The sequence below is a fragment of the Pezoporus wallicus genome, unplaced genomic scaffold (assembly GCF_028554395.1).
Source record: "Pezoporus wallicus isolate ANWC-B61680 ecotype Strahan unplaced genomic scaffold, APGP_CSIRO_Pwel_v1 contig_6155, whole genome shotgun sequence".
In the NCBI taxonomy this organism is placed as follows: Eukaryota; Metazoa; Chordata; class Aves; order Psittaciformes; family Psittacidae; genus Pezoporus; species Pezoporus wallicus.
In genome coordinates, this window is record NW_026637610.1 from 3041745 (window position 1) to 3062757 (window position 21013).

Genomic DNA, 21013 nt, shown 5'->3' on the forward strand with positions numbered 1-21013 from the left:
GGAGATAAAACTGCAGTGGCAGTGAGCCATTTAAAATAACCTGGTCCTCCCTCCTCTCACCTGAACTTACCACTTCTACTTGCAAACACTTAACTTCTAGAGGAAATAGACATGTCTATAACATGTTTGTTTCATTAGGATTAGTTGCATATGTAAATATACTTACAAGCACTAAAATCATAATTTCATTTCAAACACTACTTCCAAACACAAATGAAAAAAATTAAAATCAAGGTTTGTCTTTGGTGGCTCAACATTGTGAATTTTAATAGTAAGATAGTTGCAACTTGATCTGTTTCAAAAGCTGACCTGCACTTGCATGTAGAGGTGAGCTTCCTGCCTCTCCTTCCTCTTCTGTGCTTCTATTCTTTTCTCTTCTTGTAGCCTTTCTACAAGTTGTTGAGGAATATCATGGTCTGTGACAGGCTGCAAAACTTCACCTACAAAGCAGATTTTATTATATCAAACAGGGTTTTCTTCAGACACACTTGACTTTCCTGTGATTTGAAGTCAAAACCAGGTTTTTTTTTCAGCTTTTATTTAAAAACATGGTTTGATATCATCATGATTTGGCAAAAGAAGCCTTTTCTATTCCAAGCCAAAACGTAGTACTTCCATGAAGTGCCTATCATAGGCTTCTGAATTAAATATTCATTTCAGGGTTTATAAAAATACTTGCTGCCACTCATTTTTTTGTTTTGTTTTACATATTTGTAATTAATTTGATTCTATTTCCATCACTGAAGGTAGCTCACTAATTTGTCCATCCTATAAAACAAACAAGGCTGGGAACTCTGCAGATACACAATCTTGCCTTACTGTGCTAAGACAAGACGTCTAGATTAGCACATGCTTGTCAAAAGACAGAAAGGCCAGTTGATCCCACGGAATCTAAAAATTCTAACTGCAACTAATGAAGTCCTTTTGTATTGGAAGACTGTTAAGAATTCATATGTAAAATATAGCCCTAAATCCCGGTACGTAAAAGCTAACTTGGAACACATGCAGAGTATACATACTTAATTTGGATTCCCTGATGTAAACCAACATGTAGGCATTCGTACAGTGCCGTACGGATAAGTCATCGTCATGACCTCCATAGTTGTGTTCAATCGCTTCTTCCTTTGTACATCGTGATACAACATCATCGTCAAATTTACACCACTAGAGAAAAAAATTTATATAAATATAATTTTATACACCACACAAAACCACGTTCTTGAATGGTAAATTACACCTATTTCTGACATGTCTCCTTGGAGTAATTAAAACAGCTCTTCAAGCAGCACGAGTTTAAAAAAAAAACCTAGTTCAGTATCATTTGTTCTACCTGCTACTGGTGCTCAGCATAAGGCAGGCTGTACATACCAAATCTTTACTGAAATAGTTCAACATTTTACACTGAATATCAAAACCCCAATAATTATTCAACGAATTTTATCTTAAACAGCTATTCAAATACCAAACATTTCTATATGAATTAGAAAATTGATCTTATTTGTTGTAAGATAATATATAAAGCAGTGATGCACAAGATATCTAGTAATTATTTGTCCACTGAAAGTAATTTACAGCAAATTTTTGATTAAAACAATAAAGCCAATTAAGAAACAAACAGTAAGAAATTCACAGCAAAGTCTGACTTCTACTTTTACTGTGGACAGTCACATGCACACAAACGCAGTCAACCTAAGGGAAGAGGCATCTGAGCTATAAACAGGTACAATTAATTCATCTAAACTTGTAACAGTGGGACATGCAAAGATACTGAACTTCTGAGTCATGGCAACATCTGAAATATTCATAGTTGCTTCAGCATGAAGTCAGCCCAAGAAAGAATGCTGGATAAACCTTGATTGCAGCACAACTTCAATGCGTATACACACACAACTGAAGGGATTCCCTTACTTAAAAGTTTTGCCCAAAACATGTAACAGCAAAGATGAAGCTGCTCCTCTTAAGAAGGCAACTGTTTTACTGCCTTCAAATGCAGGATCCTCCCTGAAGAGCAAAAACTAGACACGCGGGCTGTTGTTGGCTTTTATTTTTTGTAAATAAGAAGGAAGTTTTCCAAATACATTTGAACAGGCACCAAATGAAAGAGTACCAAGCTAAGAACTAAATGAAGTCAACCCCTGTGAGATGAGGTGACTGTGCCAGCACACTCTTCCTTTTAGGGAACAAATATTCAAAGAACAAAGATTTGCCCATTACAAAAACTGCAAGTATTCACAAAGCACAAATATGTTCAGGCACTTTTCAATACTCACTTTGCCATCCCCCTTTGGATTTAAGTAAACAACATAATGTCCACCATGGTTATCTCCACTGTGTACCAGAACTGCATGGAGAATGTAATTTGCAGGATCCTTGGGATCTGTTTTTTGCAAAAATTCATCTAGCGGCAACTGTTCAGGAAACTCAAACCTAGTTTTGAAAAGAATTAAGCTGGTTATATTCATAGTAAAGACAGATGCATGTTATTACATAGGACATCAGTAGTTACTCTTAAAGCATGCTACAAAACCTGAACAAGCTACTGCTACAATGCCATTTCTATCCAGGATACACTGCTTAAAGTGGCAGATTTTATACTGGTTTAATATGGAATAAGAACAACCTTCATAAGCACCTCTGAAAAAGTATGCCCTCAGTTACAAGGGTAAGAGCACTTGAATTGAAATAGCACTGGTTTAGATTCACTGTGCCAAAGGAAGAAGCTCGGAACCTGTTATTTTCTAGTACATAAATACAGCTTTTCTAGCACAGGTAACACTGGACTGGAACCTGATTTTGGGATGTCTTTCAGCTGCTGCAGTCAACCTTTCTGGCTGAGACTGAAACTGTTGCAATACAGATTTAAGTCTACAATCAATAATGCACCTCCTTGAGAAATTTTCAGCCTCTACTTACAGGGAGCAGGCATGGAAATAAGATAGGAAAAGCAGAGGTCTACCTATTCATCCTATTTACCCTTGTGACAGCCAATGGGAATGTAGCAACCTCCCATATGTGCCACAGAATGCTCCACAAAGTACTAAAAGATGTATTCACTTGTTTCGTATTCACAACAACAGCTACAAATAACCGTTTGAGTACTGAATTTGTTACTCAGAACCTGAACATACAATCAGTGCAGTTTCTGGAGATCTCCACCATACGTGACTGTATGCACCTTCCTCAGAGCTGAATCCAAAATAGGATTTTGCCAAAGTGTTTTTGGTAAAATACATTCACAGGCCCAAATGATACACTGAACATCCCCCCCCCCCCCCCCCCCCCAAAGCACAACAACCACCACCAGTAGTTACCTGTCATTTATCTTGATGTTTTGGTCAGTCTGAGGATCATACATAAATCTCATAAGCTGTAGGTGTAATACTGGTGGCAATGTTAGGAATTTCACACCTTTCTCTGCCTCCTAGACATTTTAAAGGAAACAGATGTTTTAAATTGCAACATTTTTAGCAACTCTCAATACTTGCTTACTACAGACACTTTTCTTATGGGCTTTTCTTTTATAGGCTTGACAACACCATGTGCAAAGAACAGTTCAAACCCTGGGGGGAAGTTAACTATCATAACATGGCACCAACCTTCCCAAGAGCTATTCCAGTAACACTTAGAACTCATTTAAATTTAGGCCATTCACACAAGTATATGTGAACACCTCACTGCAATAAGGGTGAGTTATCTGTATAAATAAAAAAGAATACAAAGGTAAAAACTCTATTTTGATCAATTAAAATTTTCACTTTCATTGCATCCTGCAAACAAGTATTTGGCCACCATGCCGCACCTTCCTAAGAACAGCTGAAGAATACATACTATATTACTGACAAAGCCTGGTATATGGAAGCTGGAGGAATAAGCTTTAGTAAAACATATTTTTATAAGGGACTTCAGCTTCCTGCAGTGGGTGCAGCAAAGTGCAGCTGAAAAGCTCAGAAACGTGTGCAAACATAAATGTGTGACATTCCAGGGGTTCATTTGGTGTTCTTGTTGAGGATAGAAAAATTACCTCCCTAGCATTACTTAAAGAGATATGCCACTATTTTACAAGATACACATAAGAACAGACTTCTCTTAGAGAAAGAACTTCTCAGGCCTGAGATCAGCAGAGAAGTTCAGCATTCTAGTCACTATAACACACGTATAAGAATAAAACTCATTGCTAATTAGATCGTTTTAAAATCCAAGCTCCATTTTAAGAAATCTAACAGATATTGAGAGGAGCTACATAAAAGGTTGTCTAAGGAGAAGCATCACCAAAATCAGTTGATACAACCTAGAATGGGTTTTGCAACATTTTTTGGCTACCATAGCTTTCTTATTTTATCAAGGACAGAGAAATAAATTTAAAAAATACCTGCAAGCCATGTTCTCCTGCATCATACTTGTTATCACCATCCAACTGCTCCACTGCAACGTAGTCAATGAAGGACTCAAAAACTGAAAGAACATAAGACGAGGGAATCGTAGGGAATAAGGAAGAAAAATGTAAGCATACTCTAAGCCTAAGGGCTTCACAATGTATTAATCAAGTAACATTAAAACATGAGTTCATGTTTGAATATTTGTCCTTATTGAAATTAAAGAATTTATATTGCTTAATAATGTCACAAAATGCACCAAACTGTAGGAACTCCCACTGCAAATGAGAATACCAACAGATTTTAAAATCACAGTTACAGCTGTCTGCCAAATCTCCTCTTCTCACTTTGCAACCGTTAAGTATCAAGGCTAGATGATTCCATTTGCTAGACTCAGCCTTTTTCGTGTCTTGTTTGCAAAGTACTTGGTAAAGCGATGATAGGGATCACTGTTATGCTGCTCCAATTAGTTCATTCTTTTTATTTGCTTACTGGTTAGATCTAAAGGAGAATCTATTACCTCCAAGTTCAACTTCAGATATAAACGATAACCTATTGTGACACTACTGTTACCACTATGGCACAGTAAGCACCAGGAAAACTCCTAAAATTCATAGTTTTATGAAAACAGGTAAGTGAGAGAATTAGAGAGGAAAGGAAATGGGAGAAGGGAAAAAAGGTTACGTAAGCAAAAAACTTTTCAGCAAAAATGTTTTCAATGAGGTGTCTTAAAACAATGATATTTCAAAGTGCTGAGCACCAGGAAAACCATTTGAAATTAACAGGCACTAAAAGTGTCCAAGACATTGAAATATTTGACTGATGCATATCACTTACTATTTTTCTTTCCCTTTATACTTAGCTGGATGTCATAATAATCTTCTATTCGTTCAGATCGATAGTCTACGTGTTTGCATTGGATGTAAGACTGTAAATAAAAAGAGAAACATATAGTTTCAACGTATACAAGTAACTGCTGACTTTAATTATTTAAATAAAAAACCCCTAAAGGATTAAATACATACCACCATCTTCCCTCTGAACAGTTTAGGAATAGTGCCTTCTACACATGTGCCTTTCATTTTATTTTCCACGTTGTCAAGCAGCTGAAAGAAAAATTAGCTTTTACATAGGATAAACTTGCAGGTTTTGGTGACTACTTCACTGATTATGTCATCTGAATAAAAATGAAATATTAGTCTACTCTTATTGCCATCTCCTTTATAATCCTTCAAATCCCTGTCTTCCCCCTAAAAACTACATTGCTACATTCCTTCGAGTCTGGAAAAACTCACAAATGTAATGATGTATTTGTGTCTTCAAAACTGCATTTCGCTCCATGACTATACAAGAATCACAAGCATACAGTCCTTTTATTTTCAGCCTTCTCTATCCTTTATGAATTCCTCACCCACAGAAAGCCACACAATCCCATTCTTAAAAAAGACAAAACAATGAAAAACCTCTGTGTCTGGGAGACTTAGCTTAAATTAATCAGTACATTCAGTACTACTAGAACTGTTACTACATTATATTATGTATACACAATATCAAGAGACAAATTTATGCATCACAGTTTAGTAAGAAATAGTAAAAACATACCACTCGACATAATTCCTGGACATCGTGTTGCATGAAGCTGTCTAAAGTTTCCCACCTTTGTAAGGCAAATTAATACAAAATTAGTATATTATGCAGAAAACTTATAGCTCAAAAGACCTTTTCATGATTTCTCAGCAGATCAAGAATTTAATACTCCGCAAGATGTAAAGATTCTGAGATTTAGTACTGGCTGATGCACTGTTTTTTTTCAGGCATGTAGCATTTACTCGGCAGGAAGAAGGGGCAGTGAACTTGTAGGACATTCTGGCAGCAAGTCGTGCCCTCTCTGCCTTCCCTCTCTATGGATCTGGGGACAGGCACCAGGAAGGCAGTCAGAGGCAGGCTGCTGCTAGCAGAATTCTTGTTCCTGTCCACAACCTAGTCTCAGTTCACGTCAAAAACCTCTGAAGAAAGGGTCTGGGACCAATTGAAGGCCGTCAGAATTGATTCCGCAGCAGTTTGCTTCTAGCTGCCTCTCTTCTGAGGGCCCTTCAGGTGCAGTCAAGAAGTGTTCAAGGGATTATTGCAGCACATGAAAAGTAGAAAATGGATTTATAGGAAATACTGGCTCCTTTGTGCTCATCTAAACAGTTAATCCTGAACTCATAGCACCTCAAGGATCCAAGGAGACATCCGGCTTCCCAAACTGTCCTTATGCAAGAACAGTCAGGTCAAAGGAGGGGTGAGAGCAACAGCCTGGCACACTGCATCAAGGGGTTTCAGCACTACTGCCTTGAATGAAAAAAGCAGCATAAACTGGTTTTAGTTTCCACATGAAATACTTTATCCTATGAACTCTGTAACCTAAATTCAAGAATACTTTTCAAGTCATCATTGCTAGCCATATGAGATAACCTATGTTTACTGTAGGTTCTAGCTTTAGCATGAGGTTCAACCCCAGCCTTTGAAGCCACAATCAGAGGGGTGATCAGGAGCAATACCAACTTTACCTTCCCCTCCCACTTTCTTCTTGCTGACTCACAGGGCAGCGTACTACTCCCAAAAGTGTGCCAAAACAACTGTGTAGTGGCCCACACTTAAACAAGCTGAAGGAAGGGACCTGTTGGATAATTAAGAATGAAGAACGGAAAACAATCTTCTGACTCCCTAGGCTTTCAATACTAGCCATCTTAAAGGTTACATTCTATTAGAATAAAATGGGGTTCCTTCAGACAATGGATTGCTTTCTACTCAAAGCAGCCAAACTTCCTTAAGAACTCTCAATGCCCAGCATGTAGATAGATCTCACAAGGCCAGAAACCCCTCTCTGATTTAATATGGTGAGAAAGACCAAATCTTCAAGCATAATCTAAACTTCCTTCCCAAGAATGAAGGCAGGCATGAACACACCTTTAAAACTTTGCTCTCGGATACAAAATTAAGCATCTGCAACACCCTTGGAAAAAGCCTTTTCATGCTACTAAAGATGGCAGGCACAGTTGGGATCTTAACTCAAGATGAAATATTTATAGCATCAGCAAGTCCTTCCAGTGTAACAGGACAGCAAAAATAAACTAAATAAACTAAACATACAGTGCGCTAGTAGGAAGAGGGTATGACCAGATAAACATACAACATTGAAGTGGCTGAGGTGGTCTCATTTTAAAATTCTCCAAAAGGTGGAAAGTAAAGGTTATATAGATGCAAGGCTACAAGGAGTCTTATCAGGACAGAGCACTACTACAAGCTTTAGCAGAAGATGCAGGATGGACCCTATGTGAAAAAGACAATACAAACTTCCTACCTTTTTTTTAAATAAAAAATGCTTGTCAAATTAACACAGAAGTCTACAAATACTGGGCAAAGTAATGAAAATATAAACTTTTAGAACAGTTTAAGATAAAATCCTACACCTTGTTAAACAACATGCAAGAAGAAGGCTTGTAGAGGTTATGCTAATCTTAATCTTCTTTTCTAATTTGTGCTCAGCTTAAACATCAAGCTAGTAAAGAAAAAAAGTCAACACCCTCAATACAGCTATATTGTGAAATTCTAGAATTCCATGTCTAGAAGTTCCAGACCTAAAATTACACCCTGTAATTTTAAAATTACACCATCTCACAAGGAGTACCACAAGAAGTACCACCAGACTGGAAAAAATACCAGCCAGTGAAATAGATACGAGGCAAAAATTAAAACATACTGCAAGCATTTTTGTATCATTTTATGAAGGAAAAGAGGGTGTCAGAATGAGGAAAATGTGAAGAATTACTTTTGTGCGTGTGCTCAAACACCTTTACTTCATGCAACAGATACTCCTCTTAAGCTTTAAATCACAAAGCAGAATACAGCACTAAATGCAGAAATTGCGCACAGGCAAATATACATGCACCTTGGAGGTGCTATAAGGAAATGTTACAACTGTCATCAACGCAGAACAATAGAGAAATGCAAATTCCTGACATTTCTCTAAATTTAAAATAGATTTAGATTATAAAACCCCCAAACAACAACACACGAACTACAACGGTTCAACAACGTATTTTGTCCTGAATTTTAGATAAGTCAAATGTGCAATGCAATTTTCATGTAGTATGTAAACTATAACCCTGCTACTACCAGCTATGCTCATGTACCTTTCCCTTCCCCCCCCCCCCCCCCCCCCGAAACTGACTTTTAGATCAGTTGTCTTTGCTACTAACTATAAATACAAACCTATTTAAGTAAACTAAGGAAAGTTAGCCATTAACATATTCACTTCTCTGCACCTCTCTAAACCCAGCCTGATTTAAATAAAACCCTTTAAAAGAAAAGCTTCATGAAGTCTGTAACAGCCTAATAAATAGTCCAAATTTCTGCAACTTACCCAAAAGATTTTGTTAACTTTTTCGTTCCAACTGGTTTGTCACTATGTTGCAGCTCATAAAACACTCTTTGCAATGCTAAAGGAACACTTTTGGATGAATCATCTCCTTCTGTGGGCATCATGTACACAGCCTGAAAAAGCATTTAGTTCCATTAGTATCTAAGGAAAAGTTTAATGCTCATACTGTTTAATATATTATTTCCTCTTCAGCGACTTCCTTCATATCACTCCATTCAATCATCACTCCAAGAGACTACAAAAAATCTCATCCTGTAGTGTAAAAATATTAATTGTATGGAATGGCTTTTCTTAGCACACAGTGGTCAGACAGATGCAAAGAACAGATTCCATCCATGGTTATTTTATCTAAAACAGTTCTCTTATTCCACTATGGAAAAGTAAATGCATTAAAGCATTAACACCTTCAAACAACTTATCACTGCTGGCTGGTCGCAGTAGAAACCAGATATACGGATCAATACTATAGGCTTTTGAAAACAGCCAAGCTACAGCACAAAGCTGAGGCTATCTGTGAATACTGTCACCTATAGTGCATGTGGGGAAAAAACACAGAAAAACACATGAAACAATAAAGGGCAGCAAGCAACTGAAAACAGAAATGATCCAAAGAGAGGTGAAGGATGTCAGAGGAAGCTTTTGAGATTCCCCAATACATTCACTTTTACTTAATGTCATCACTGTCCAGCAAATAAACAGCTTAACAATTCACTTCTCTGATTATACTGATCTGGGAGGGACTGAGAACAAAGAAATTACACAAACAGACCCAATGGGGATTAAGAGAATTCAACAGGCACTGAAATGAGATTTAAGAAGTGTACACCAATATATCCAAGGAAAAGTTGCAGCCAAGAAAAGGTATTTACAGGGAGATGTTCATTTTGAAAGCTCTGGAAGGAGATTAGGTAACAACACATGAAAAAGTAAGGACTCGGATATTTAGTAGCATATGAGAAAATAACGTGTTAAGCAACAGAAAACTTACCACCTGAGTTTTTGTCTGTGAAGTAACAGGGAATGATACATTTCTACAAGTGAAGAGCGTAACTGGATCTCAATAGTTCTCACTCTGCTTCTGTACCAGCCTAGATTTCAAGAGGTGTCCAGCACCTCTAACTTATCCTGCACTTCAGCTTGCTATATAGAGAGCAAGGGTAATACTTCCACTACATAGCTGAATTGTTGGGGAAACACATTCATTGTTATATGAAAGCTCCGTACAGAGGTGGTGCTAACCAGATGACATAGCCGCTAGATAAAGACAAAGCTGATGCAAAAAGAACACAAGGGAGTGGCAAAAAAGGAAAGAAGAAAGAGAAAAGGCAAAGAAAGTTGTTGAGAAGTTGGCAGGCCAGTTTCCTATTCCAGTTCTGAATATCCACAAAAATTTTCAAAAATACAGCAACATAAATACTTGGAATAATATAAAATATCAGCAGAACAGCTACAGTAATAAGTAAAATAATTTTACAAAAATATCAAAAGTTATCATAAAGAAATAAAATCCCTTATATTCAGACAGAAAACCACTGTTTAATTATGTAACTGTTACGCAATATGATAGTTCACAAGACTTTCATCTTTCAAGTTTTATATGCAACTCTCAAAATTTAACAGAGATGATCTAAAGCAGAATCATGACTGAACACTAGTAACTTCCACATTTTATGTTCCTACTTATTTGCAAGTACTTATGTACGTAAGAAAGAACACATAAATAGAAAAGAGCTGAAAGTTATCATCAACTTTTCTTGAAGGAGAGCCAACCTTACCTCCTTAAGATAATTTTAAGTACAGCCCAGCCCCACCTCTATGGCAGCAAAAAAGGCTTCTTTTCCTCTGCTTTAATTTTGAGACTTGCATAAACTGCTTTTTGAAATCTCATAAATTGAAGTAAATAGCATCTTCAATTTTATCACCAGCAACAAGTTGAACTGTTGAACTTCATGGCATTATTTTTGCCAACCCATCTGGCTAACTATCTGCCTAGTCTGGAAAAATTAAGAGAAAAACAGTATTTTTTTATGTAGCTGCACCAGCAATTTTTTTTTATGAGCCAAGATCTGCTTTAAGAGTTTGGAGTTTGTAGTAGTTCAGCCTGGAAGAGAACTCTGTAGGTTTTCAACTCTGCCCCTGTGCATAGAGGTGCCAAGTTCAAAGCTGGGTCCAGTTGCTCAGGGTCGTACCCAGTTCAGCTCTGAACACCTCCTGGAATGGAGGTCCCACAACCTCTCTACACAGCCTATTGTAAATTTTGGCCACCCATGTTCTGAAAATTCTTTTCCTAAGATCAGAACATAAAACTAAAAAAGAAAATTCTTTTCAATTGCTTCTCTGTTTTTTATCATCCAAATGCAGAGTTACACTTAACCGTGCTGATCTGGGCAAACTCCAATTCAAATATGAATAGCTAAAATGATACCTTTGATTTTGCAACAAAAAGTTATTTTTTGCTTTCAAATATGAACATCAAGTTGGCATCTTGCAAAGTGAATTTAACCTCTTGATGCCCCTGGTTTATGAACTCTTTTATGAGCTGGTATTTACTGCCTAAAGGTAGATACAGGAACTAGTTGAAAGACCAAGCCTCAAATCTTCCAAGTCTTTTTAATCAGCCTCTATTAACTGTTTTTGTCATCTTACCAATGCTTTTAAAACCCCAAATATATAGTAAGTTACCTGCTATGTTTAAATGAAGATACAAAAGTCACATAATGAATACAAATACAGCCAGTACTGATGCATTCTCATAACATAAATATTAAAATGCTAAATATTTTTCATAACAAACCAAGATGATACTACAGGTTCAAAGTCAACCTACTTGTTGACTCTTTTATCACAAAGATATAATGCGAGTTCGGATTACCTTGACAGTTAATCAAAATTAGATCCTTTGCATTTAGTTCTAATTTGCTTTCTTCATATACCATCTGGACAATTAATTCCTTTCCCGTAACTCTCAAGAAATATTAAAGTAATAAGTTACAATTTACTTACAATTACTGCATTCCAGCTACCATTAAATAAAAACACCAGCTTTGTTTCTTCTGAAATCCTAAACATGTTACTACAAAATAAACATTTAAAGCACAGCCCTTCTTTGGTACTTCATTCTGTTTATGTAGATAAACAGTATCAAAGCCGATTTCTCAAAGCTCAAGTGTTTCTCCAATCTAAACCAAACACTTTTCAAATACAATGCTCTACAAACTTTTATTTTTATGCCTTACCCTCCCAACTCTGAAAGTTTGACCTCAAGAACAAGGAGAGAGGATTGTGATCCATTTGAAAAAAGCAGAACGTCTAATTTAACACCTGAGAAGTTCCCTCAGGAAACAAACACAGAAGAGTGACAAGAACATGTACAGGCAATGGCTATAAGCAAAAGGCACATAGATATGAGAAGAATTCTAGAAACTGATATGGTAAAAGAATGCTATTGATAAGCTTGAACATACTGCTTAAAGTCAAGATGACTACTTGAAGAAGGGAAGAAAATACTATGTATGAAATTCCAATATAAGTTAAAATACACTGGACAACTTGAGGAGAGCCACATCAGGGAGAAATGTACTGGACCAGTATTCCTGATTTTAGTATAGTGTCCTGGGTTCAGCAGTTGCAGCCATTTTTCTCCTTCTTAGTCTGTGTTTTGACTTTTGGCCTGGGAACAGTGCTGATAACAATGATGTTTTAGTCTGACCAAGGACTTTGTGAGCCTCATGCTCTGCCAGGGAGGAGGAGAAGCCGGGAGGAAGGAGAGACAGGACACCTGATCCAAATTGACCAAAGAGGTATTCCATACCACAGCACGGCATGCCCAGGATGTAACTGAGAGTTACCCGGAAGGGCTAGGGCACTGTGGGGTTGGACGAGGTATGGGTCGGTGCTTGGTAGGGTAGGGTGGGACAAGCTATCGGTCAGCGGGTGGTGAGGTGCTGTGTTCTCTTCCCTTGTTATTTCCTTCATCATTATTATTATTGGTGGTAGCAGTAGTGATCTCTGTTATACCTTAGTTACTAAACTGTTCTTATCTCAACCCATGAGAGTTGCATTCTTTTCGATTCTCCTCTCCATCCCTTCAGGAGTAAGGGGAGGGCAAGAAGCGGGGGGAGTGAGTGATCGAGCTGTCTGGCTGGGTTTAAATCACGACATATAGTTATCCAAACATTCTGCAATGTTCTCATGAATTGTAAGGAATTTTTCAAAGAAACAGCAGAGAGTTTTAAGATGGACTTAAAAAAGACTGGAAGCAGCTACATGTACTGACTGATCGCTGACAGACATGGGAAGGCTCATGTAAACATGGCTCATAATGAAACTGGGACCAATTTTAGAAGTTACCACTGTCCTTAGCCTAGGTGGAGTACACTTAAACATGCATTTATCAGTTACAGGCAGACAAATAAAGATACTCTCTGAAGAGAAATTTCTTTTGCTTTGTCTGCCTAGGGTTTAAACCATGACAGTTCCCTACCACTGAAGCCACCTGGCGGCTAATAAAGGGAGGATCTCATTCCAAGTACCTAAGAACCTTCCATCTGCTGTCTAAAAACAGAAAGGAAGGAAGGACTTCTCCATCCATCCCCACCTATGCTTCATCAGAAGCTGACTTTCAATAGGTATGTGCTTGCCTTTGCTTTTGTTCATTGCTTTTCCAGATCTACTCCTGACAGCAGCTTTCCTGTTAACAAAGCTCTAAGTAACAGCAATAGAAATCATTATTTCTTCTAAATCAAGAGGATTAACAGAAATAATGGAATTGGTGATAAGCAAACTAAATATACTACACATTTTCTTTTTTCTTTCCTGTTTTAAGAGGAACAGCTTTGCTCAAAGTGAAAACAAGAAATTAATCTTCTCAGAGAAGATAACTACTGATTTTCCCTTATCTGTAATAATGGCAAACAAGAAGTAAAACTGTCTAAAACTACCACTAGTCTGTTCTGTTTGTGGGGGATCCAAAAACCTGAAGTACAAGCAAAGAATGAGGCATTTCAGCTGATGTCCGGTAACATTTTCATAAAGGAAGCTGCAGTGACCAGCTAGTAAATCAAGCTTTCTCGTATGTTCACTCTTCAGATATTAACACTCCCTAGAAGCTGATACTTATTTGGGGGCTGGAGAACTGCAGGGAAATGCCTGAAAAGATTAGTTCAGTTGAAACAAATCTGTATCACAAAAAGAATTTCTTCTTCACAGAACAAGATTATTTCATGGTTCATATTGATTTACTGACTACAGACAGTCTTGAAAGGAACTACTCAATTGGATTAGATGTAGCTATTATAAGAACACATCTTTCTTTCAAGAGCCAAGTGAAGTTGTCCAAAAACATAAAATGCACAAACATTGTGAGTGCTGAACAAAAGGAACAGGCGTTATAATGAATGATAAGCTGAATGAGTATGTTATAGATCTTGCAAGGAAGAAACAGGTGCATCATGTGAAACAAGTGTTTATTCCTTGTGCATGGCATTGGTAAGATCTCAGTTACAGTCTACTGGAGCTTGACGTGCTATTTTTTGCAATGCTTCAGAGTAAGCAGCATGCTGCAAAAGAGAAAAAAGAAATCCCAACTGGGACACTTAAAGGCCAATGATCTAAATAATGATGGTTCAAAATCCAAGACAGTGGAAAGTAGGTACATTAAAAAGGGAAAAGTTGGAGAAAGAAGTGAAATGGAAATGTAATAATTAGTATACACAGAAAAAAGTGTAAGTCAGAACAGCTCATTTTCACTGAGATACAATAAGCACAGGAATGTGCAGAAGTTTGAATCAGGATAACTAGGACACTCCAATATGAACTAAATGGTGCAGTTACATTTCTTCCCAAGTATATCCCCTCTTCCAGATAGTCACCTCCAGTCAAGTCATCATTTATGTTTTTATTCTATTAAGGCTACTGCACTATTCTAAAATGATACATTAGCTAGAATATTTCATCCTGGGTTTGAATGAGATACTCATTAAGCTGATATTTAAAGTTTTTCCAGCAAAGAAATAACAGTAGGCAAACTACACATGAATGAAGCAAATACAAAATTATGTTTACTAAAATTATATGGCTTTCCATAATTAGAGATGCTAACCATAATAGCAGGAAATTCAACAGCATAATAAAAATTAAAATGCACAAAAAAACCCTTGCAAAGGTTGTACATGTTTATCTTTTCTATACACTCACTGTTCGTGGGCTAAGAAGTCATAATTGATTTCTCTATTTTAACTATATCAAAAAAGAGAAATTACTTCCATCTCTGACCTGCATGATGTAGTCATCCTTCCCCACTCCCCAGCAATTTGTAGCAATATGAACCCGTAATACAGTTTAAGAAACACTCCTTGAAGGCAGATCTTCACCAGGTACTCTGTTTACTTTCACAGAAACCAAAAGTTTACATTCAACAAACTGCAGAAGTTAAAAAACAAGCTTTCTGCACTCAGGTTTAAGTAGAACATGTATCACCATTTAAGTCACTTCTCCAAAAGGATGAAGGAAGCAAAAGGAACATATAATTCTGTTTTGAAGCATTTATACTGTATATTTCAATTAGCAACCTTGTTTCCTTTTACATATTAATTACCTTTCGTAGCTGATTTGTGAAAAATAAAGTCTGTAACAAACTGTTCATGTAACAAGTTGCTCCCTGGTTCTTCAGGCCAACATATCCTGTGTGCTTCTTTGAATCCCACCTAGGAAATAGTTAGTTGTTAAAACAAGATAGTTCTTTACTAACTATAACAAAGAGTACTTGTTCTATGGTAGTACTGCTGGTAGGTATCAGCTACTCTTCTCTACTACTTCAGGTTCCAATTAACTATACTTCACTCCTGCCTGCTGGTAACAACAGTGTGCAATCAAATGTTTTGCAATTTTGTTACATTTTCTTTTTACAGATGTGCTATATGGCAAGAAAAAAAGTATAGTGAAAGCACACTGGAACTCAGAGCTGTACTTTCAATGGCCAGTCTCATTTCAGTACAACTACTGTTTACAAGTGACATTAAGTAGAATGACTCAGATGAGGCAGTTTTAAAGCAACTGTAAAGCAAGGCAAGTTGGACACCAGAGCCACAAGTGTCTAAAACCCTTACCAGCTCTAAGATCAGAAATGGTGAGGCTAGATAAATTCATAGAGAATTTGAAAGCTCCACAACACTATGCTGACTAATGCAAGCTGAAGTTTAACCTATGCAAAAATCTGTGTGATTAATGAAAAATACTGCCATGTGAGAATTCACCAATTAGAGATAAAGTGAGAAAGTCTAATGAGAGCTACAAATGTTAATAACACAAAATACTTGAACAATTTTGAGCAACATAAAAATACTAGATTTAAGAATTTTATGTTTAAACAAAGATACTTACGCCACTCCATGTGGAGCATCTGCTTGAACATAGACTTCAAAAGTAACTTTGTCCTCTTCTATAAAGCCTTTTTCAGGATCAGTGACTTCCTGTAAAACAGGAATAACCCACGAACATGAAAACTGGAACTTGCAACTTGACTGTAGTGAAGCAACCAGTTAGACATCACTTTCTAATGTGCAGGCCTGAGCTATCAGCAGTAATAAAATGAAGAAAAACTGAAGGGCAACAATAAAACTGTTCTTCAGCTCAATATACATTAATTCTTTTCATGTCTCAAGTCAGGAATCTTGTTCCTGGCTTTTAATATTCTGCAGTACTATTTCAATTTTTTGTGGACACTAAGAGTCAGTAATCAAAGGCTCTGCTGCTTCTCACCAGTATCTCAGACAGATGAAAATGCTTAATAAGCTGTCTCAATTCGAGATAAGCCTTAGTAGCATTTATTACTAGGGCATTAAATATGTGTACACATACACAAAAATACAAGGAAATGCAAGAAAATCTATGTTGTTTTGGAATGACACTGACTATCACAGTGAAAATAAAAAAAAGCATTTAGGTATGCAGGAAATAGTAATGAGGGAGTATTTAAATCACAACGTAAGTAAAAGCCATCTACAACAATTAAGTACAGGAACTTCTGAGAAACTGAAAAAGAATCTACAGCAATGACAGGAAAAAACACAGCCTGGAGAAAATCCTTTTCTACAGGTATCTTAGTACCCACAAGTGCAAGTTCAAAAATGTTCCTATCTAGCAATAGGTTAATGCATGTCCAATTACTTACACTCCAGGCCATGAAGTTGGAAAAGCCCCAGTCATTTTCCTTATGAAAAAACAAGTGACTAATACGACGACTGAATGATTTTTCATCATCCTTGTAGTTTATTATCTTGAGAACTGCTTGTGCATGACAAGACCATGACCTATAAATACAGCAGAAACATTTGAAACTCAGAAACAAGCTTTGCATAGTCACTGAATAATATTTTTTTGTTAGGGATTATGGGACATTACTTTCACATACAGGATTCCCCCCCCCTTAGAAGTTAAGATTTGGTTAATTGTTATCGAGGACATGAATCCCTGGGGCTTTCTGATGGCACACTATGAGTATGAATCCAGAATGGAGATTTTCTGAGGGCAACAATGTTGAGAAAATACTGTCATGCAACTGCAGGTAACAGTGATTTAACCTAAATGCTGTCTGAGGTGAGCTAATTCTGATCTACTGCAATATAGATGGTTAGGCCTTCTCTGTAGTAGTCACCAAGTAGTGCTGGTGTCTGTCTACAGAGTGTGGTTAACTCAGCCTTTCAATAAGGAAAGGAGGATGCGATTCTAACCTCCCTCCAACAAGATAAACTCTCAAAACTGATTTTCTCAGAAGCACTCCTTTATGACCATTCTTGTTCAAATTCATCCCACCTGTGCAAGACAATCAGACTGAATATCAGATCACACGTGGTCTTGTCACTGCCTGATGCAGGGACATTACTGCTTGCTTAGCTCCTCCAGCTGCACCTTAGTTGATACATCTGAAGATCACATTAGCCTTGTTCTGCGACAACTTGCATGTGAACCATTTCTGTGACTAGTGGTTCACTAGTTGTGACACAACTTTCTTCCTTACTGCTTTCACCAAGCACTCACATTTTAGATTACAAAACTGATGGAAAAGAGCAACTTACTATTCAGTGTGAACTACAAGTTGTGTGAAATTTGGCGACAGAATGGAGCTACTCTATCGGAAAGGATACCTATGAGGGTTTTGCACTCTAGCTGGATAAACTGCAGTAATGTCCCAGAAGTCTGTATTTATCTTTTAAATTTCTATATTATTCACACAGATTGCATGGAGGACTCCAATAACATGAAGATACTCCAAGGGCTGGAACACCTCTGCTCTGGAGACAGGCTGAGAGAGCTGGGCTTGTTCAGCCTGGAAAAGAGAAGGTTCCAGGAAGACCTTAGAGCAGCTTTCAGTGCCTAAAGGGCTGACAAAAAGCTGGAGAGGGGCTTTTGATTAAGGACTTGTAGTGACAGGAGAAGTGGGAATGGCTTTAAACTGACAGAGGGGAGATCAAGGTTAGATCTTAGGCAGAAGTTCTTTCCTGTGAGGGTGGTGAGGCGCTGGAACAGAGATGCTGTGGCTTCCTGATCCTTGGCAGTGTTCAAGGCCAGGTTGGACAGGGCTTGGAACAACCTGGTCTAGTGGAAGGTGTCCCTGCCCACGTTCAGGGGGGGTTGGAAGTGGATGAGCTTTAAGGTCCCTTCCAACCCAAACCATTCTATTTACAATTCTAACATGCATATATTCACATCTTGCTTGACAGGCAATGAACTCCTTAAACAAGAGATGACTACCTCATACACTGCTCTGCCTCAGTTGTAAGCAGTTACCTGCTCACACACTTTACAGGGCAGGATTTTAGCTCTGCGGGGTTAGAGAAGCTCCAGTACCACCTCAATCTGAAACAAACCCAGAACTTTTGCCATTCCAAGAAAACTATCAAAGACTTCTCCACGCCCCCAGCAATCAAACAAATGTATCGAAATTCTACCACAAACTTGAGGCTACACAAGCTACTTTTAGCTCCTAAAGAGAGGATTACTCTTATGCTTTAGGATTTAGAAAGGTCAGGGGGAAAAGGGGGAATCAAATCCCTGTGAGAATTCTTTCCTCTTGCAGAGAGGTAAAATATTCTTTTTAGATGCAATGCAGATTAGCCAGTAGTACATGAGGGCCCATACAGTAATTAAAAGGGTCTTACGTGGAATCAGATTCAGCATTGCATTGAAGGAAGAATCCTACACTTTTTTGGTGTGGTCTGTCCGGGTAGAGTCGTGGCATAACCATGATCTTCCATGGCAAATTCCGTACAAAGCAGGGAGGACTGAGAACTGACTCGCTCAATCTGTTGAAGCGTTCCACTGTAAACTGAAATGTTGCTTCTGATCGCCAACTTGTGTCTGGAACAAACACATACGCAATTATTTGAAAAGAAAAAACGACACACCAAAACCGATATGTTCTTCACTCCAAAATGCCATTTTCAACAATCATGCAACACAAACATGTTTTATATAGTGGGATATTGGAAGCAACCAAATAAAACCCCAAACCCTGACAGGCACAGAGCAACTGAAGCTTTGATTTTTAGTTTTAAAAAACACTGCAACATCCTTCAGGAAAACAGAGCACTGGAAGAGCATTCCTTTTGTACACTATTTTCTTAAGTAATTCTTTAGCACCTAATACCACTCTAGTTTCTTCTAAAGCAGTGGGTACAGCCAAACACTTTACAACTCAAATCATAGCCCACTCTAACTCTTCTTGCTGTGTAGTATCTTCCCAGCCAAATTTAAGTTAGCTCTTTGCATGAACCAAGATGTGCAAAGGATTTTCACAATCTCTCCAACTATCGATAGGGATATATAGATATATATGCCCTATCGATATCAAGGCACCATTTAGCTATTTCTTGCAATAGTATCTTTTCAAGTAGATGAGCCCCAGATTTTGAGGAGGGTTTGTTGGATTTTTTTTTCTTTTAAAATCTCATACCAGTTTGCTGAAGAATAGCTCAAGAGTAGTGTCTTCACTGTGGTATGTGAGCATTTTAAAGAGTTTTAGTGATCTAAAACAAAGTTAAATAAGACACTTCTTTTTAAAATGGCTTAATTTGACACACACAAACTAATTTTGCCTTCTTCTCACATCCCCAGTTCTTCATATATTACCATCTGTTCTGCTTCTGTTGTACACAGCTATAACAGGGTGCTGAAGACTGCAACACCTTCGGGAAGGCACAAAGCTGGGCTCTCTTTATTGTGACGTGCCTCACTGACATACAGGGAGGAAAACCCTGCAACTTATCCCAAGAATTTTACAGGGCAGGGATAAACCAGAGTACACACAAGACACTTCCCTCTTTTCCATGGTTCCAACTTCACACCCATGTAACAGGGAAAGATTTGCTACTATGTGTACAGAGGTTCGAGTACCATATAGGGCAGCAAACAAGCACCCATGGTCAGACTGCTATGCTTGCACCACCTATGGGAGATGCACAGCTCAAGCAGGTATGTCACAGTGACATCTGAAATCAAAAGCACTGATGTACAACACCACCAAGATCCTGAAAATCAGATCACAAAAGGATGTGACAAGGCGCACAGAATCCAAACATGGATTATTTCCCTACACTCAAAGCAGTCCCTCACTCGAAGCTTTGCATGGCACCAGACACTGTTGAGTGATTTTTATTAAAAAACAGGCAAGCCCTTACTTAAAAAATTAAACTCTCTTGATTACCACATGCAACAGTGTAATGAGTATACACTTCAATGCAGAAAATTAACAAGTTTTGCCCACCACTGCTGGGGAGCTTTGGCAGACTCTTCTCCCTTGCAAATCAGTTTTCTTTTCAAGCTGTTGTCCTACTTCTTTATCGTGATCTTGGCAACACAGTTGATCTTATTTGTGTATGGCCTGACAGCACTAAACATTCCCACTTATCTCTTGAAAGTAATAGTACTACAGCAGAAACAGGCTTCCTCTCCTCTCTACACCTGCGATGACCTTCACATTACTGTGCGTTACCAGCTTCCTCAGTAACAGAAGAGTTCAAAGGATTATTTTGTCCTCTTTCCCCCTGCATGTAAGTGTAGCTAACCAGTAGTCTATCACGTACCCAAAAACTGCTCCCTGCCCATTTTACCTACTCACTGCCTGTTGACAGAGTAGACAGCTGGTATCCTACATCCAAGAGACAGACAGGTTGCATCCAAAGGAGCTGTACACTCTCACACTTGATTGGCAATGGTT

General features: G+C 37.9%; 1 protein-coding gene across 1 annotated transcript in view; it reads right to left on the reverse strand.

The window, feature by feature from the left end:
* Window positions 1-21013, reverse strand: part of USP7 (ubiquitin specific peptidase 7) — a 75474-nt gene that overhangs the window by 16551 nt on the left and 37910 nt on the right. The window contains exons 3-15 of the mRNA XM_057406640.1: window positions 18957-19155; window positions 16970-17108; window positions 16180-16268; window positions 15395-15503; window positions 8782-8912; window positions 5976-6030; window positions 5399-5479; window positions 5211-5301; window positions 4370-4452; window positions 3312-3421; window positions 2271-2427; window positions 1020-1164; window positions 310-440 (exon numbers count right to left, since the gene is read on the reverse strand). Coding sequence (XP_057262623.1) covers window positions 310-440; window positions 1020-1164; window positions 2271-2427; window positions 3312-3421; window positions 4370-4452; window positions 5211-5301; window positions 5399-5479; window positions 5976-6030; window positions 8782-8912; window positions 15395-15503; window positions 16180-16268; window positions 16970-17108; window positions 18957-19155 — 1520 coding nt within the window. The remainder of the gene's footprint in view (window positions 1-309; window positions 441-1019; window positions 1165-2270; window positions 2428-3311; window positions 3422-4369; window positions 4453-5210; window positions 5302-5398; window positions 5480-5975; window positions 6031-8781; window positions 8913-15394; window positions 15504-16179; window positions 16269-16969; window positions 17109-18956; window positions 19156-21013) is intronic.